Source organism: Lutra lutra, chromosome 16 (assembly GCF_902655055.1).
Source record: "Lutra lutra chromosome 16, mLutLut1.2, whole genome shotgun sequence".
Classification (NCBI taxonomy): Eukaryota; Metazoa; Chordata; class Mammalia; order Carnivora; family Mustelidae; genus Lutra; species Lutra lutra.
In genome coordinates this window covers 58198207-58216875 of record NC_062293.1, presented here as the reverse complement: position 1 = coordinate 58216875, position 18669 = coordinate 58198207, and the positions used below count along the sequence as shown (strand labels likewise).

The 18669-nt window shown below is 58.6% G+C and overlaps 2 protein-coding genes across 12 annotated transcripts in view; one reads left to right on the top strand and one right to left on the bottom strand.

Annotated features, from left to right (window-relative positions):
- Window positions 1-9699, top strand: part of NDEL1 (nudE neurodevelopment protein 1 like 1) — a 52532-nt gene extending 42833 nt beyond the window's left edge. For 4 of the 6 annotated variants that reach the window (XM_047707828.1, XM_047707832.1, XM_047707830.1 and 1 more), the window contains one exon: window positions 2805-4009. In XM_047707828.1, coding sequence (XP_047563784.1) covers window positions 2805-2898 — 94 coding nt within the window. In that variant the 3' untranslated portion in view covers window positions 2899-4009. Of the gene's footprint in view, window positions 1-2181; window positions 2257-2804; window positions 4010-9250 lie in introns of those variants that run through there. The other 2 variants (XR_007123441.1, XM_047707829.1) reach the window with 2 other exon arrangements.
- A 79-nt stretch (window positions 9700-9778) lies between these two features.
- MYH10 (myosin heavy chain 10) overlaps window positions 9779-18669 on the bottom strand; it is a 118911-nt gene continuing 110020 nt past the window's right edge. For all 6 annotated transcript variants that reach the window (XM_047707822.1, XM_047707820.1, XM_047707824.1 and 3 more), the window contains 7 exons: window positions 18355-18483; window positions 15700-15788; window positions 14770-14893; window positions 14481-14689; window positions 12971-13079; window positions 12037-12209; window positions 9779-11277 (listed from right to left, as the gene is read on the bottom strand). In XM_047707822.1, coding sequence (XP_047563778.1) covers window positions 11133-11277; window positions 12037-12209; window positions 12971-13079; window positions 14481-14689; window positions 14770-14893; window positions 15700-15788; window positions 18355-18483 — 978 coding nt within the window. In that variant the 3' untranslated portion in view covers window positions 9779-11132. The remainder of the gene's footprint in view (window positions 11278-12036; window positions 12210-12970; window positions 13080-14480; window positions 14690-14769; window positions 14894-15699; window positions 15789-18354; window positions 18484-18669) is intronic.

Below are 18669 nucleotides of genomic sequence, written 5' to 3'. Positions count from 1 at the left end.
CGTGTGTGTGTGTGAGATCTGCCCTTCCAGGAGTGAGCATTTCCGTCTGCAGCACGGGCTGGAGGTTGTCTGAGCATCCGCTGTTCCATCTCCCTAGGCCGGTGGGCCGGGAGGGGCTCTGCCCTGCGCTCCCCACGCCTGCTCTGACCTTCTCGCGTCCTGTCCGGGCTGCACGCGGCTGCACTGGCCCTTGCTGCCGGGCGGGATCTCGTCTCCATGCCCTGCTCCGGCACCGAGGCTTCCCGTCCCACTGACAGCTCTGTCCCGCTCTCCATGTCGTCTGCTGTGTCACATAGACCGCAGGCCCTGTGCGTGGCTAGATCTGCTACTTTTCAGACTCTTGAGGTAGATTTTGGTGGTAAGATCATGACATTTCTGGAAGCTTCCTGCATAGATGATTCCCCAGATCTGTCTCTCCCTTCCTGCACGTTCCCCCCTCCACTCAGTCCCGTGTCGTCCACCGGGACATTTCCCTGTGGCTCTCTTACTGTCCTTTGCAGCACATGGGGGGAGTGTGGCGGTGTTGCTCCTCTGGAACTCTTTCCCCATGGCACAGCTTGGCTTTTGCAGGAAGGGACCTCACCAGACAGCTTCTCCCTCTGGCCTTTCCCATCTCACTCCTCGCCTCAGGAGACAGGTGCTGGGTGCGAGCCTGGTGGGTTTTGCTCCCTGGGCTGCATCTGGCGTTCACTTCAGGAATTCTCATTTTGGTCCACGCGGGGAAATGGCCCGTTGGGTTTCTTTTCTCCTTTTCTCTGCTGGTCGGCACTGCTGTTTGTCCCCTTAGAGCCGAGCCACGTCAGAGTTGCCGCAGGAGTTGCGGCTTGTGGAGGGCTGTCAGGTGTCCTCCTGCGGGAGGAGCCTGGGAAGGGAGAGTGGGGCCTGGGCACCCACTGACTTGCTTGGAGGTGAGCCCAGGCTGGCATTTGCTTGCTTTGCTCTCTTCGGCCGCAGAGCGATAGGGGTGAGCTTACCGTGTGTTCAGGTCTGTCCGGCTTGAGACTGCGGGGGTCCCAGCCCCAAAATCTGCGTGCGTGGGTCCTTCTCGTGGGGCTCTCGCATCCCCTGTGGATGGGTGCTGGCCGCTTCCTGGTGCCAGTGGGGCTCATCTTGCCGGCCGGAGTGTGACGTCCGTGTGTCTGAGGCCGAGGCTGTGCGTGAGGCCCGCCTGGTTCTCGCTGAGGTTCTGGGACTGGCCAGACACATGGTGGCCGGGGGCTGGTGCTGTGAAGGCCGCAGGGGGGTGCGGGCATGGGCCGGCCCTGGGAAGAGGCCCAGGCGGCTGTGGGAGGACAGGGAGCAGGTGATTGAAAGGCCCAGAAAGAAAAGGGAGGGTCCCGGGTGCACATCTTGGGGAGGAAGTTGTGCAGCAAGAAGTCACGTGCCTGCGGGCTGTCCTGTTGCTCTTGGCCTGCGCGGGGTGGCTTGTTTTCAGACTCACTTCTGTACTCCAGGGTCATTTACTTCGGACGTTAGCCCTTCAACGTCATCAGCTGGTTCTTCGTCTCCCTGCATGCCGGTTCTCTGAGGTCACACTTACTTCTGCAGCGCGTGAAAGCATTGTCTTTGTGGGGAATGTGTGTCTGCACCCCCGCCCCCTTTTGGTTTGGTTTGTCTTTTAAGAGAACCTCTCTCTTTGAGCCTATACTCAAGGTCCTGGCCCCTGCTGCTGAGCAGGTGGGGGGACAGCGATGGCCTGTGGGTTCGGCACAGCCCCCACAGTTGCCCGCACCTCCCGTATTGCTGCCAGGACGAACCTTCCTGGGAAGGGTGATGCATGGAAGGCTGGAGTGGCTTCCTGAGAGAGAGTCCAACCCTGGCTTTCCCCCTCTCTGCTTCTGGTGGCTGTGCAGGCTGGCAGGCGGGGGGGGGTGCTGGGGTGGGGCTGGGGGGTGGCAGGGGCCTGAGGGTGGCCGGGATTGCTCATCCTCGCTCCTGCACGCTGGGGCCGGGTTGCGGGCTCTGGGCTGGGTGGGGGCCAGCGGGGCGGGCCCCTCATGTCCACAGACACACCTGCCCATATTGCCAAACAACTTAACAGAGTTATTTTTCTCCCCTTTGTTAAGATTTTCATGTACATTGTAGGAGATTTGGAAAACAATAAAAAAGTGGAAAGTAGTAAACAAAATTATTCACCACCCAGATGGAGGAAAAGTAATCATCGTTAAATTTTCTTTCTAGAACATAAATGATTTTATACACATGTATGTGCATGTGTGTGTATAGCCCCCACATTCTGGATTCAGCTACACAGAAGTAAGTAAGGTCCATAAAAGAGGTTGTATGTTAGAGTCTAGAATGTCTATCACTTACTCTTTTCCTGCCCGGCATTGAACCTATACAGTTTGGTGACTTGCTGCTTTTCCCACGTAGCATCAGTTACATTCTGAGTATTTTCCCGAGCGGTTAAAGAACTCTGTGGAGTGTGTTGAATGGCTGTGTAAACTGTAAACTTCTCGTTTAGTTGTACCAGTATTTATTCAGACAGTTCCCTTCAGACATTTAGGCTAGCTCTGCGGGGGCAAGTCAGGGCTGGTGGTGGCGGCCGGCAGGACGGAATCGTCGAGGAGGAAGCACGTGAGCGCGTTGCTCTCCGCCCTCCGATTCCAAAGTCTCTGACCTGCTGATGCCTTCCAGGCGCCACCGTTCCAGGGGCCGCCGTGATTCCACCCTGGGCAGGAAGAGAGCTGGTTATAGAGAGCAGGTGCATTTCTTGTTGTGTGTCGAGTGATTTTAAATGACCGTCTCTCTCTTTCTCTCTTTTCTCCCCTCCCTTCCCCTCTCTGCTCTGGTCAACCCCACAGGGCAGTAAACGGCTTTGACCCAGCGCCACCACCTCCTGGTCTGGGCTCCTCGCGCCCGTCGTCAGCACCGGGTATGCTGCCTCTCAGTGTTTGAGTGCCCGGCCTCCAGGTGGGGGCTCCTGCCCTCCTCCAGCAGCCCAGGACACCCACGCCTCACCCCTCGGTGCCTGGGCCCAGCCTGGGCCCCTGCGTCCGCCTCCCCGTGGCCGGCAGAGGGCAGGCTGCATGTGGTGGCGGCTGCCGGGCCCCGCCCAGCCCCAGGAGTCTGCGCGCTATCAATGCTGGCTATTTTCTCTTCTCGCCGTGGTGCCGTTGGTTTCACATGATTGCACTTTTGTGGGTCACAAGGTGATACGTACGTGTATTCCTTGGTCACTGGATGCAGAAGTACCCATTCGTCACACCTGCCTCATAGCTCCCACCCTGCTGTACCGATAAGATTTAGTTGTGTTTAAGACATGGCAGACCTTCTAGAAGTTCTCCCCCAGATCAGGTCAACACATGCCCTCCTCCTGAGCTCCCGCCCAAGCATCTTCAGTGCTCACAATCATGTGTCCCCCAGCCCCACTCCCCACAGTTTGGCCTGTTGCTGGCACAGAGTCAGGAAGGTCACTGAATTCGGGAACATTTTCTGCACCTTCTGATTTTACTTTAGCAGTTATCATTCCATAGACTTGCCTCCCGGAGAGCGAGACGCCTGTCTGATCCGCAGGGAGCAGGAGCCTCTGGGCCAGGGTGCCCACAGCGCGGGGCCTCTGCGCGGTCTCCTCCTCCGCATGGCTCCGGGTGAGGGCGGGGGCAACCTCCTGGCCAGCTTTCTGGTCCTTCAGTTAAGTGACATCTTTCAGAGCGTTTTGTTTTGTCCTCTGAGGGCCCGTGCGGTCGTGTTAGGAAAGGTTGCGCACCCGAGTCGGGGCAGACCGGCCGCCGTGGTGGTTCTGTGCGTCCTTTGGTTCCTCTCATGCTGCATTACTGTTTACATTTGTGTTACTGTACATAGGTTTGTAAACATTACTGCCCGAGGTATTTGTATATAACCTGGGCTTTGTAGCTTTTATTTATTCAGAATTCATATGGCATGTTAACGACTGACGCTGTCCGACTCGGGCGGCCGTATAGGATCATCATGTGGTTAAAAGAGAAAAAAATACTTCCCCTCAAAAAAATCTTTTAATGTGGAAACAATAAATTTCACAGAAAACAAAGGATCGAGGTTGCTTTCTTGGGTTCCCGCCCACCTGCTGAAGACTCGGAGTTCCCGAGCCGGGATCGGAGCCGGCGTCTGTGCTCCCGCACCGGAGGAGTGGGCGCTCGGTGGCCGCGAGCCGGGGCAAGGAAAAGCCTGGCGGCCTCGTGAGGAGTCGTCTCACAGCCCAAACGGGCGTCCTTGGCCTGACTCCTGGGGCTGGTCTCTGCCTGTAGACGTGATGCCCAGGAGGGCCCTGCGGGGCGGGCGGGGAGTAGGGGCTCGGCTGTGGAGGGGCGCCATGTGCTAGGTCATGGGTCCGGGGCCTGGCTGTGCCGCCTTTCCCCGTGCGTGTCTGCACGTCGGGACCGGCCATCCCTTGGGTCTGGGCTTCTGTCCTCCCTCAGGTTGGTGTTGGAAGGTGCCGGGTATGTGGTCGCAAAGGCACCGAGTGATTGGACGCAGGAGTGGCTACACTGGGGGCCTGTACGGGTGCATCAGATTCCGCACCCCGCTTCTAGAGTGTGGTTTGTCGTTTTAAAACTGGAAGTAAATGAAAAGTGCATCAGATTTGGCCCGGAGACCTCTCTGTGTCTGAGCCTCGGCTCTGTCGTGGAAGTGGAGCTGCTGCCGTTGACGCAGGACGAGTTCTGGGCCTGACGGCTTGGCCCTGGCCCCCGATGACTCCTCAGTTCCTCCCCCTCTGAGCGCTGCTGCGATCGGCTTGTGGACGTGTGTGTCAGCCAATGCCCGGGCCGGGGCTGTGGCTGAGGGAGACTGAGCGTGGTTCAGCAGCTGTCGCCGCCTCTTTGGGCCCAGGACACCGCGGGCCAGGTCCATGCGAGGGCAGCAGCATGCTGCGGGCTTATTCCCGGGCTCCTTGGGTGGGGGGACTCCACAGGTTGGGGGGGGTCTTCTGTAGCTGCAGCAGGCCCTGGCCTGTTATGACCCCTCGAGGAAGCTGGCTACTTCCTGGCCTCATTTTCAGCATTTGGGATCCTGCGGTTCAAGACGTTGCTTTGTACTGGCTCAGGTAGGGCGCTGGGCCACTTGGTGTGAAAGTGGCCGCAGGCTGTTTGCGGGTGCAGCCTCCTGCCTCCAAGCGTGTGCTCCCTGCTGGGCTGCCAGGTTCCCAGGTTAGCCCGGCGCTCATGGAAACCTCCAGGAACGTGTCCGTCCCTCAGCGGAGTCCCTGCTGTGCTCTCCCCTGGTGGAGGGGCTGCTCTTGCAGGAGACGAAGGACCGCCTGTTGCCTCCCAAGTGTTTCCACCTCGCCCCTGCCCCCCTTCGCTCCCGAATCTTCCCGTAGGAGGGTAGGAGCCAGCGATCCACTTCCTTTCAGCCCAGAGTAGCCAGAAATCGTGCCCTTTGGCTCAGGAGCAAAAGCCGAGGTGGGATGTCGAGTCTCACGGGAGGACGGGACTCGGGGGGCCTGGGAGCAGGAAGAGCCTGCTCACACGTTTACGGGAGGGAAGGTGGGCCCAGAGTTTAAGGTGGCCTGAGCTCCCCTGGCGAACGGACAGACGAGCCAGGATCGGAAACCAGTTCGGGTTCATTTCCTGCGTTATGCTCCACTTCTCCAAACCTGAGGCCTTGCTGGCCTGGACTCTGTTTCCTGCCTCAGCAGATGAGCTGCTTTGGGACCCTTAGAAGTGATGGGCTGCAGGGGCAGGGCCGTCCTTCTGTAGCAGGAGGGACCGGCTTCGTCCGCCTCTGTCTCCCGGCCTTGACTCTGCTGCTCTCAGCTGTCCCCCGGGGCGCCCTTAGCCTCTCCTGAGAGCCATGTGGAAACTGGCATCTCCGGGGAAGGGCGGGGTGTCCGGGGTGCAGCGGCGGGCTTCCTGGGGGATGGCCTGCAGCCATGTCCGTCCCGCCAGGCCAGCGACAGGATCGGGTCCAGGAAGATCTCAGGCCTTTTCCCCATTGCAGCTTTCCTTCCTGGCGGCTCTCCCATCTGCATCTGCCCCGGAGTTGGGAGCAGACGGCGGGCGCTAGCGTCACGGTCCAGACGGAGGCGTGTTCCTGGGGTCTGTCCTAAAAATGGGGGCCAGCTGAGGAGGCATCTTTGTAAATCACTTTGCTATGACTTGGAGCATCTTCTCTGAAAACTGGTCCGTGACTATTACAGATGTGCTCTGTGCGCATATCGTAGCCCTTCTCTAATTTTAAGGAAGAACAATCCTCGAGTGAATGGGAACATAGTGACTTCCTTAGTGAGATGGTGCATCTGTCTCACCCTTCATCCATCTGTGCCCACAGGAGTTAAATTGGGGTTTCCTGTCAGCCCTGAAGCCTTCCCCAAGGGAAACAAGACGCAGATTGAACTGAGATGTAACTTGCTTGTATAGCGGGTGTTTTCTAAGAGATGGGTTTGCTGGCACCATCCTGCCTGGGTCATGATCTGCAGGTGGCAGGCCTGGGCAGTAGTGGCCCCCGGGCACGTGCTTGGATTAACGGTCAGGTGACAGAGGTCTGGATGAGCCCAGAGCCCCACTGCGCCCTGTAAGAAGACGGTGGGTTTAAGCACTGTTGTTTATTTGCAAAAATAATGATTGCCTTAGCTAGGGAAAAAAATCAGCAAATTAAACTGTCACCTAGAATTTAGGGGAATAGGTACACTGTTATGTTATGGTGTCGCTGGATGATTCTCGGAATCTTTGCTCAGCCTGACAATGCGATAAGCTTTGAAAACTCTTCTCTTTCTCCTTTGGGTAGATGAGCCCATGGTAATAGGGCAAATGAAGTAATCTCGAGAGAGGAACGTAAGGGTCTCGTGGCCAGGGAGCGGTGGGATGACTTCGCTGCTGAGCCACTGTGGCGCGGACGCGCTACCACGTGCGAATGGGAGCGGCCGGTGGGAAATGGTGGGCACAGGTGAACAACTTTGTTAAAAACAATTAAGATGCAGATAGTTTGTGGGTTCTCTAAATTTTTCTATAAAGTTGCCCACATTAAATTTTTTTTCCCAAATTCATTGTTTAACATGGAAGTAATGAAACTGATTTTTTTTTCATTGTCCCAGTTGGCCCAAACCTGGGCTGAGAGGCTCGGAGGTTCGAGCCAGTAGGATAGAGCAGGGGCTCTCCGAGCTGCGGGATGACCGGCGGTCACCCTTGAGGTAGTTAAAAGCTGGGTCCCCCCAGGCTCCGCCCTGTACCAGCCCAGTGAGGGCCACATTTCCGAGACTCAGACCCAGCACTTCAAGACACGCCTGCATTTCGCGAACCATTAAGAAAAATGTGCCCATCAGAACTACAGAACGCTTCCCATGAGACGTTCCATATTTACTGAAAGAACTCTTTTAGACTTTAGACAGATTTCCATATCACACTCCAAAAATAAATAAAATGTAAGAGAGATTCGTACGACTTGGCACCATGATTCGACGCTCTGGCTGGTCTTGACCCGGAGTTGTCCGTGTTTTCCCAAACTGTCTTCCGTGCTGTGGTGAGCGCTTGGGGCTGGAGAACTTCTGAAAAGCGGCTCCTGCTGTTGGTTCCAGAAGCTGCTTCTAAGCTGCTGATACCCATTCTGTAGGATCTCACGTTGGGCTCTTGACCTTGCCGGGAGGAATCTGGCAATGACACCTATGTCACTGTTGCCTCCTGCTGACAGCGACTGGTGGGGGGCGTGAGATTTTACACCTGCACAAACACGGGCGTCTTAGAACCGGGATGGTGCGTTGAGGGAGGTTGCGCTGTACTGGGCGGTTTCTGTCAGACCTGGTGTGTCCTAGTCTGGTGGCGTCCCAGGACATCATTGCTTGTGGTTCCGTGATGTTACTCGGTGGGGGCAGAGCCATTAGACTCCTTTGAGAAAACAGACAGATGTCACTGGCATAACGGATCAGATACAAATTTCTAGTTTCAATAAGGGTAGAAGGACGTGGTCCCATTTTTTGCGGACGGCACGTAGTCACCGTCATTACAGTTAATGTTGGCCTTGAATGCTGGCATCGTCGTGTCAGTACACCCTTATTGAGAGTTTGATCTTTGATTTCCAACAAGAAGCACGGGGACACGTCGCATGCTTGGCTAGTTTCCCAAATGGCAGCCGGCTGCCCCCGGAAGCGGAGCACCTGCCTGGTCCTCGGAGCCGGCGCAGGACACAGCATCCCAGAAACGTGGGAAGGCGCTCGGTGCGGCGTTGTCCCTCCCAGAGTGACGAGAAAGCCTGTGTGTGTAGGGACTCCCCTCCGGTCTTAGCCCGCCTGGAACTCTCAGAGATACATCTGTCTCTGTGCGTTCCGAAAGGCCCCATCCCATGGCCTGTTCCAGCATGGCTTTTGGTTTTGGGATGTGTCAGTTTCCACTGGGACAGGGTGTGGTGTTTCCTGGAGTGGGACACCCAGGAGCACTTTCCTTCCCCGGTCTTGACCCAGACACCTGTGTCCCACCAACACCAGCTTTAGGATGAAGGCACGACAGGAGAGACCCAGAGCCAGGGGCCGTTTCCAGGGATGGGGACTACTGGTGACAGGGCTCTAGTGTTTCTGATGGCTGGGCTTCAGAAGTAAGACCCTTCTAGCCCTGCTAGGAATGTGCGTTACCCCACTAGAGCAAATGAAAATCATCCCCGGGTTGTCTGCGTCAGACAAACACTTCTGTGCAGGGGCAGGCGGTTTGGTGTGGGCTGCAGAGGGACCCACACCTAGCAGAGCCTCACTGCGTGTCCACTAGGTCTCCGCAGAGGACAGGGCTTCCCCACATCTGGCCGGAGCCCTCCCTGATGAGGAGCCAGAGTGCTGCTGGGCGGAAGCCGACCCACTCCTCCGAGTCGCTGATGCACTGAGAACCCAGCGCCCATGAACCCTCTTCCTGGGGCTGTCTGTGCCCGGCAGAGGTTTTAGGAACCACCTTTCCTTGGACGATGAAACAGTGGTTTGTCAAATGGAGGAAGCTGCCTTCTGATCAGTGTCTTTGTGGCATCAAAACCGCAAGCAGCCCACGAAGTTTGGGTTTCTCCCGATGAGGCTGGCCTGGGACAGCTAGGCTATGGGGAGACTGCGTGGGCATTAACGCCAGTGAAACCAGCCGACGGGGAGGAATTCTTTCTTTTTTGAGAAGCGCCTCTGACTTCTAGATCCCTGGGTAACTTGCTGAATGCTGGGGTGTGGACATGTGAAACGTGATCCGGCACTTCTGCCGGTTTTTTGCTTGGCCAAGCAGAACTGCCCTGGCCCGAGAGTATCGTGGAGTACGTGTACATATGAATCCGCGTCGTCTGCAGGATCGTGTGTTCTCCTGGCGTTTCATTCCAGCCTGTCCCAATTGGCCGACACTAGAGAGGCTGCCGTTGGAGCTCCCTGAACCCGCCCAACAGCATCTTCAATGTGCGTCCTGCCCGAGAGTGGAGGACAAACCCAAACCCTCTAGGACCGTCCCGAGCTGCGCTGGCTGGTGAGCAGAGCCCTCCCGGAGGGTTCATCCTGCCTCCCTGACCCGCTCCCTTGGCCACAGCGTTTGGGTCTCCAGCCCCAGCGGCCCTTTCCCTTCTGGCACATGCATGCAGAGGCCAGCACGCAAGCAGGACACAGAACCAGGGCCGCCCGAGGGCTACCCCATCATCTGCCGGTTCCTGGGAGCACAGCACCCCCCGGAAACTGTGGGCCTGGCCGGCCGCGTTTCTGGTCTGGGGCCCCCCCCCAAGCCTCCAGACAGGCCATAGGCGGGACACGGAGAACAGAAGGTGAGAAGACAGATTCCATGTTGACGTGACTTCGTGTTTATTGAGGTGTGTTTACTGTCAACGGGTGCTTTCTCCTCCCAGTAAACAGAGCAGGCGTGGATATCTATAATGAATAAATTTATTGTCTTACAAAAATCATTGTCTAGAAATATGGGAATACAAGAAAAAAGATATTTGCAGTCAGGTGTCTGGTGGTAACAGCCAGTACAGTTCATCAAGGGGAAAAGCAAAGATTCCAAACCCACGTGACAAATTCTTCCTAACAGATGTTAAAGCTTTTAACCCAAAAGGTTTGTGTTTTCAAGCACGTCGCAGAGGATCAGGGATTTAGAATTAACACTGATTTGCTGTCGCTGAATGTCTCTAATACCACTTTGACTGGAGAGGTACATGATACGAAGCACGGTCAGAACTTATACGTTAGATTGTTACAGAGGCAAATCATAGGTTTAACATTGTCTTAGTACTGTAGTGTCTAAGGCACTTTCTGTAATGTCAGTTTGCTTAACTATCAACCAAAACCAGAATGCTAGATGGTCACTGTAACACTGTCCGGGGTGGGGGGGACGGGAGGAGAAAGGAACAAGGATTCACATCCACTGGCATGTCAACATTCAGGCAGATGGCGTCGGTTGGGGAGGCTACGCGAGCCTCCCGCACAAACTTGGAATAAATCTGGGACACAAAACCGAGATTTCCATTTTGGGCTCAAAGCAACGGCTGGTTTGCAAGGTCAGCATGCGAGCCTGGCTGGTGAGGGAGGGCCCCCCGCGGACCGCCGCGAGCGTCAGCCGAGCCAGGAGGAACACCGACTGGCCCCGGCCGAGGACAGTTCACGGGGAGAGACGCGGAGTCACCAGCAGCTCGGCGGCGGGGTGGGGGGGGATCCCAAAGGACGTGGCCTCCCCCACGGCCGCCCCCCCTCCTCATCTTGCCACAGCCCCTTTCACAGTTTGCGCACTAGGTCGTGCTGCTCGTTCTCGGAGGAAAGACGGGGTCACAAGTGCAGTTTAGGTTCCACAATGTTCTAGGAGACTCGATGTGGCTGAGTCGTCGGGGGCCACACGGACACGGAACGGAGTTACCTGTCTGTAGAGAGAGCATGCAGAGCGACGGGCGGCCGCCACGCGGCGGCCCCGGGACCCCCGCCACCGGCAACTGGTCTGACGAATGGTTCTCTTCTCACCGTGAGTTCGAAATGGTCTCGCGAAGACTATATGGAAAACAGATGCAATGAGGAGACTCTGTTTAACGGGCGCGTGTCTCGGGTGTGTATATAGAAAAGGGGCGCGGTTGTACTTGGATGTGACGCGGGATACAGTAGGGTCGGCCGGAAGCCTTAAGACACGGTTGATCGTCCAGGAAGGAGTCACAGGCGCGGGGGCGGCCCCCGGCAGGCGGGCGCAGGGGGCTCCTGCGCGTCCCACTGTATCGCCTCCCAGGTCTCCTGGGCTCTACTCGGACTGGGGCGGCTGTGTCTCGTTGACGTCGCTGGTCTTGCTCTCCGTGTCGTCGTCCGACAGCTCCAGGGAGGCCCCCTCGATGTGCAGCTGGCGCCGGCCCGATCGGCTGGACGAGAAGCTGATGGGGCCGCCTCGCCTGGGGAGAAGGGGGAGGATGCGCAGGGGTGAGGCTGGGAGCACGCACGGCTCTCCAGCCGCCGAGGACCGCACCCTCGCACCCTTTTGGTGCCCCGCTTGGGGCAGAGGCGGACGTGATGCGGAAGCCTCTGCGCTTCACCACCCTGTCCTCCAGCCCCGCTCGGCAGGCCTGGTGCAGCCACGACCGTTGCCATAGGACCAGGCAGGGCAGCGGGTGGAGGCCAGGTTCCCCTGCGCCCGAGGGGCAGCAGGTACTTATGGGACGGCGGCTGGGCCGGACACGTGAGGTCTCTGTGGCACGTTCCTTGTGGAACGTGGACTTCGTCACACACTTCGTAAACGTCACAAGCCGCATGGCACACTGAACAAGGTGCGGGCATACGCGGCATGGCCCCCAGGCCGCTGTCCCCCACACCCCAGCTGACCTGCTCTGCGGGAGGGAGCGTAGCTGTCGCCCCCACCTGCTTGGCCTCTTCCTGGCGCCAGCCACATCCCGTGGGCAGGCAGGGGTGGGCGGAGGGTGGAGGGCACCGGGGCCCCAGGAGCTCCCGCCCTGCTTTTCTGGGCAGCCGGCGCCTCCACACCAGGGAGGTCCAGCAGGGAGCGAGCGTCCCTCCTCCGTCTTGCTGGAGGACGACCACGGCCCAAAACCCCGAATGCGCAAGTGCGGAGCGACTGCCGCTGCCCGAACGGGATGCTCCCTCTGGACCAAATGCCGAGCCCCCGTGCCTCGTGCCGGCAGCCCCGGGTCGCTCACCTCAGCCGGTTCTTGAGTGTGCTGACCTCGCGGCTCAGGCCCTCGTTGGCCTCTGTGGCATCGTCCAGTTCTCGCTGGAGCTTGCGCCGAGATGCATTGGCACGTGTGGCCTCCTCCTCGGCCTCCTCCAGCTGCCGCTTGAGCTGCTTCATCCTGGCGGTGGCCTTCTCCATCTGGGGGACGGCACCGAGCCCGTCAACGCCAGCCCGGCCGACTCGGTTTCAGCACGGCCGTGTCCCCAGTGTAGTGTGGCTTGGGGCCCCGATGGCCACACGAGCAAGCGCACCCATGCAGGCACACACTCGCGCGCACACTCGTGTGTGCGCGCGCCCGCCCGCCCGCACAACGGCCCATCAGTCACCCTGCCCCTCTCACGAAGCCCGTGTCTACAAAGCCAACTCTGCTAAAGGAGACCAAATGGTCAAATTCTGTTTTCACCCGAGTTTTCTGTAGGAGAAATGACACACTCAGCAGCTTCCTGAGTGACCCAGGGAGCACGAAGAGGAACGGCTTTTCCTGCAGAAACAGGAGAGCCGAGGATGGGGGCCGTCTCCAGCCCCAGGCGCCGGTACAGGTGGTTTTGTGCCCCCACGCAGCATGGCTGGTTTGGGTGTGACGCTCTGATTCAAAGAGTGGACACTGGCCAGCCCGCGACCCGTGGGTCCGGCTCACAGCCGCCCAGAACCGCCGTCGGGGGCGCCAGGTCCTGGGGGTGGGGGTCGGGAGAGCGGGCACGCGTCTGAGTGACCTCTGTGTCCCCAGCACCCCAGTGTCTGATGCGCCCCAGGAACATGAGAGTGAACACCTCAGGTAGCATTTTCTTAGTCTCGCTGCTCCAGTGGTCGCCCCGGGCTCCTCCTGCCCCAGTGTCCTTGCTAAGCAAAGCATTTCCGGGCAGGAGGCGCAGTTGCCCCGCTTGGGCTGCGCCCCTTACCTGTTCCTTATACTGGTCCGCGTGTCGACGTTCGTCTTCAACCTGCATGAAGATCTCTTTCAGCTTCTTCTCGGTGCGACGGACTAGTTTGTTGGCGGCTGCTCGTTCCCTGTTAAAACGACCCGTGCATGAGTTTGTGCAACTCTGGGAATGATCGTGGAACGGGGATAGGATTTCGTAAGTCCTTTTTCTCCGGAAGAGGACACGTGCTCGAGTGCCTCCCAAGACCTGACCAGAGTCATAGAATTAACACGGCCCAGAAGCTTTTCCCTTGTGACTAAAATACGGATTACCCATTGTCTGATCCGGACAGACAGGAAAAGTACATTCATCATTTTTCCCCACACAGATGGTGAGTACTCTGGCGATCTTCTGATCAGAGCTACCTGCCCCAGGGACACTGGGTGGCTCAGTCGGTTAACTGGCTGCTCAGGTCATGCTCTTGGGGTCCTGGGATCAAGCCCCACACTGGGCTCCCTACTCTGCGGGAAGCCTGCTTCTCCTCCTGCCCCTCCCCACCCAGCTTGCGCTGACTCTCTTTCAAGTTAAAAAAAAAAAATTTTTTTTTTTAAACCACTTTCCGTATATATTGGGTTCAGACTTTTTGAAGACAAAAACCTCGGCTGGTTACTTTGATTGGCTAACTTTTTAGCTGGGAAAACAAAACCAAGACCTAATTTACCAATAAGTGACTGTTTTCGATGTAAAATTTACTGACTGTCCACCAAGATGCTGGGGCTATTGCAGTTACCGGTGAAACAGACAAAAAGAAACCCCACACTCCCCCTTGACTTAGAGCCAAGCACGTCACCCCGCTTCTCGTCACAGGCCAACGCTGGCCCTGCTGGCAGAAGGGAGCTGAGCCTCATTGAGAACAAAAAATGTTTTCGTTCCTTCATAAATGTTATGCAAAAATGGGCATCGAGGGAGTTCTTCCCCGAGAAGAGCAAGTCACGTTAACTACAGCGACTGCGAACAAGCCCTTCGCTTTGAGCGCAGCGGAGGCTGAGGAGCAGGAGGTTCGGGGAGGCCGCGTCCCGGAGGAGGCTGCGCTCTGAGCCCAGGCTCCGAGGGCGGAGGCGCGCGCTGGCCCTGGGGTGGTCTGGGACGCGGAGAGCTGCGTCTGCATCGCGCAGTCCCCCGGCGCCCGGCCCGCTGCCTCCAGCACGACGGAAGATGCTGGGCTGCCCTCTGCTATGGGAGAAGGAGAGCTTTTGTCAAACTGCATCTGTTCTCGGACAACAAACTAGTGTTTCACGGGACGCCGGCAACTTGGGACATCAACTACTACTTGGGAAATTGTGGGGATGATAGGACACTTGAGTCTGGGAAGGGGCAAGAGGCGAGCCCAGCCGTCCCCGAGGCCCGCAGCACCTCCCTGTCCCGCTCAGGTCACGCGTGCGCGGTCCTCTCCTTCCGCGCCCGGGAGCCCTCGCGGGGTGGGCCCAGTCCAGCCCCGGCCTGCAGCGGAGACATGGGCCGCTGGGGTCTGTGGCAGCAAACCCCTTACTTGGCTTCCTGCTCTAGCTGCTCCTCCAGCTGCCCGATCTTGGCCTCCAGGGAGGAGATGGTGGCCTTGAACTTGGACTTGACAGCGCCCTCCAGCTCCTGCAGCTTGGCCTTCAGCTCCTTGTTCTGCCGCTCCAGCTGCTGGCGCGCGTTGTCACTCTTCTGCGCGGCGCTGCGCTCGGCCGCCAGCTCCGCGTTGAGCGTGTCCACCTGGAGGGGAGGGGAGAGCCAGGTTCAGTGGCTCGGCCCGAGGGATGGTGCGGCCCCTCCCAGCGACAGCGCTCGGCCACCTGCAGCGTGGTCTTGCGGAAGCGGTCGTTGAGCAGCTCCATGTTGCTCTGCTCCTCTTCCAGCTCCTCCTCCAGCTGTGCGATCCGCGCCTCCAGACGCCGCTTCTCGTCCAGCAGCGCAGACCTGGCCGGGCCAGGGAGGGGAGGCGACGGCTCAGCTCGGGGCTGCACGGCCCCGGGACACGCGGGCCAGGGGATGGCTCCCCACCTGGCCGCGTCCTCCTCTGCCAGCTTTGCCCGGCTGCCGTCCCCCAGTCCACCAGCAAGTCCGGCCCGTCACACTTCACACCTGCCATCCTCCCCCCCCCCCCCCCCCCCCCCCCCCCCCCGCCCCTCGCAGGACTGCCGCACCCTGCCTGCTGGCCGCACAGACAGCAGCCGGGATTCCCTTCTGGAAGGGTGAGATGACCGTGTGCGCCCTAGCTTGGACAGCGTGGGTTTGCCAGAGCACTGCGGGCAGATGCCCAGTGCTCACCAGGACCTGCCGCGAGGCGCAGAAAGCACCGTAACTGGGAAAAGGGGCTTGCTGACAAACGCGCTCAGAGAAGGGCAGGTCTTAAGGGATCTGCTTGATCCAGAAGTGAGGACTCGAGTGGCAAGGTGGCGCGCAGCCTTCGGAATTGGGAGCCTTCCAGACGCTCCTCCACGCCGAGTGTGGGAGTGACCGACGCGGGGGGTGGAGTGGGCTGCGTGGTGCCGCTGCAGGGCGGTGAGGAAGGGTGGAGGCCCCGGCGGTTTGCGCTCACCTTCCCAGACTCGGAACAGGAGCAGATCAGCCCGACTGCCAGGTGCCGGACGACGCGGCCTTCCCAGGGGACGGGGGTGGGCCCCAAGGGGGAATGGGCCACAGGTGCCTGAGAGGACCAGGGCGGCGGGGGTGCTGCTGTGGGTCTCTAGCCCAGCCGGGCCGCCTGCCTCCGGGGGACTCACTTGCCAGAGGCGCTGTTGGCGATCTCGTCCGCCAGCTCGTCTCGCTCCTGCTCGGCGTGGCGGCGCGCTCGCTCGGACGAGGCCAGTTCCTGTGGGAGGTTGCATGCCATTAACCATTTCCCCTGCAGTGACATCGGACTGCCCTGCTGTTCCACAGACAGGCCGGAGACCCGGGAGCATCCGGGCCCCAGGGTGTGCGGCAGCTGGGGTGTGCCATCCGGTGGGGTCTGGGGGAGATGCAGGGAGGGAGAGTGCTTGGGCGGGAAGCAGGGCTCTTCCTCGAAAGGACAGGGAGCACAGCTATCCAGGCCCTGCGGCCGCACAGGCGGCTCCTGGCAGACCAGGGCAGGGCAAGGGACAGCACCGGGCCGGCCAGTCCTCTGCAGAACTGCCTCATGGCAGCTCTTCAGTACATTTCTCTGGAAGGAGGACTTGCCGCAGGAAGCAGCTCAGGTGCATTTCTTACCCCACATGGGTAAAGACGGAGAGGACAGTCGTGCTGCTGTCCTCAGGGTGTGGAGGAAGGGAGCTGCCAAGTCCTAAGGCTGGTTGACAGAAACCCCAGGTTCTGACTCCTCCCGGCCCAGCCGGCTCCACGCTGCTGGCGGAGCAGGGCTGCTACAAAGGAGTCTGCCCGTGTGCCTGGCACGTGTGTGCACCTCTCACGTTACTAGTACACAGGAGGCAGGTGAAGCCCGGGTTCGAGCACACACCACCCTCACACATGGGACAGGGCGAGCCCTGCCGCGAGGGCGGCCGGCAGGATGCTCTGGGCCGGACCCAAGGGCCTCTGGTTCACAAGCACCGGGTCAGCGTCCGCTCCAGCACCGGCCTCTGCTGCCCCTGCATCCTGGGCCCAGCTGGAGCCCTTCCTGTCTGCCGGTTGGGTGCGCTGCACACAGGCTGGGGGACCCATGGGAGAAAGGGGAGGAGCCTGGGGCCTAGAAGCCGAAGAACAAAAGGGGTGTGAAGGGAGGAAAAAGAGCGGGAGGGAAGGGCAGGGCAGGACCTCTTCTCCCTAACGCCACGGGCCCTTGTCTGAGGGCCTGAAACACACACTTTGTGACAAGGCTGGGAGAACGCTGGGCGGCAGGTGCACATGTGGGTCGTGCCCCGGGGCCCGGATCCTGGAGCCCCAACACCTTTGGTCCGAGCCCCGTCAGCTGCACAACACACCACACAGGTCTTGAACAGCTACGTCCCTGAGAACCACGTGCACGTTTTTTTAAGCACACCTGGAACGTTCTGGAAGACTGTCCATGCCTGGCCCTGCAGCCCAGCAGTCCTAGCCACGACGCAGCAAGACCGAAATCAACGGCAAAAAACAAGCCCCTCCCCGCCCCTCGAGTCACACATTTGGAAACTTAAACCACACTTCTAAATTATTCATGGAATAAAGACCATCACCGAGATGAGAAAAACTAAGAACCAGGGGGCCTGGGCGGGGGCTCAGTTGGTTGAGCAGCAACTCCTGGTTTCACCGTAGCTCGTGATCTTGGGGTCCTGAGACGGAGCCCTGGGTCCAGCTCGGCGGGGAGTCAGCTAATCACAATTCTCCCCCTCTGGCCCTCCCCAATCTGGCGTGCTCTCAAGAATAAATCCATCTTTTCAAGAAAAATTAGAATTTAAATGGCAATGAGAGCCCAGATTTTGCAGGACCCAGCGAACACAGGACTTTGAGGGGAATTTGGTTTTCTAGAAGCAGAATCAGACAAGAGAAAAGCGTGAAAAATCAGTGACTGCGCAACTCAAGAAGTCAGGAAAAAAATCCACAGGAAATAAAGACCAGAGCAAAAGAAGTCAGTAAAACGGAGACCAGAGAAGGCTTAGCAGCAGGAGTGGCCCCTCGGAGGAAGCTCAGGGTCCGCTCAGTGCTCGGTGTTACCCAGCCCCCAGCCCTCTGCCACTCCGATGCTGAGGGCGTCCCCTCCCTCGCCGGCCAGCCTGACCCCACACCTACGGCGGCCTTCGCCATCACTGAAGCCCGCCTTTCTAGGGGGCGGTATGTGGGGTTTCTTTCTTATTAGCTGGTAACAGCGTTTCAGCTGAGGTTGCTGCTGTCTTTCGAGGTTGGAAGAAACTCCGATCACGTATGCAGAAACGCGGACACACTGAGTGCACAGTCACGTCTCCGTACAGGCAGGGACACTGTTACCGTGTGTGTGTGTGCGGGCGTGCCCACCACGGACGGAACCCCAGACCCTTCGTCAGTCCCTGCTCTGAGAACTCACTAGAGGGACTGGAAGCATCGCCCACAAGCGGATTCCCCGAGGAGCTCATGAGACCTACTTGTCCCCTGGGAGGTGTCCCCTGCTTGCTCCTGTGGAAGACCAGGCAGCCTTAGCACAGTCGGGTTAAATAACCCTAATGCTTAGCAACACCGGAATCTACTGCCTTTTCTGACGTAGGAAACGAAGCTTGGAAAGTCGCCTGGAGAATTACTAACCACCCCTCGGCCTCCGGCCAGCTGGGGACTGGACCCTCAAGCCGCAGCGGAGTGCGACCGGCCTGCTCGCTGCGCTGAGGTCGGGGGCGGGGCGGCGCCTTACTGGACATGGTTATGACCTGACGCGGGCTACCCCGGTGGCAGCACGCCACTTTGACCTTGGAGAGATTTCAGCGGCGAACACTGAACAAACGGCTGAGTAAACAGACCTCCTGCAGCTGAAGGACTTCGGCTTCTAGACTTTTCAATTTCTTTTCACTCTCCTTGGACTGAGCAAAAATTTCATCCCGGGACGCACGTGCTTCTTCTAGTTCACGCTGGTAGTCCTTCATCTGAGCCTAAGATCAAGAATATGAAAAGGTTTTAGAGCAGTTTGCATTATTAGTTCTTCAAACGTGTATTTTTTCCAGATTAGAAAAGTCCTATCCAGCCACTGAAAATGTAAAACTGTACGGAAGTGACCCAAGCTGCCACACGAAAGCATTTAGGACGATGTCCCTCGTGAACACAGATGCAGAAATCCC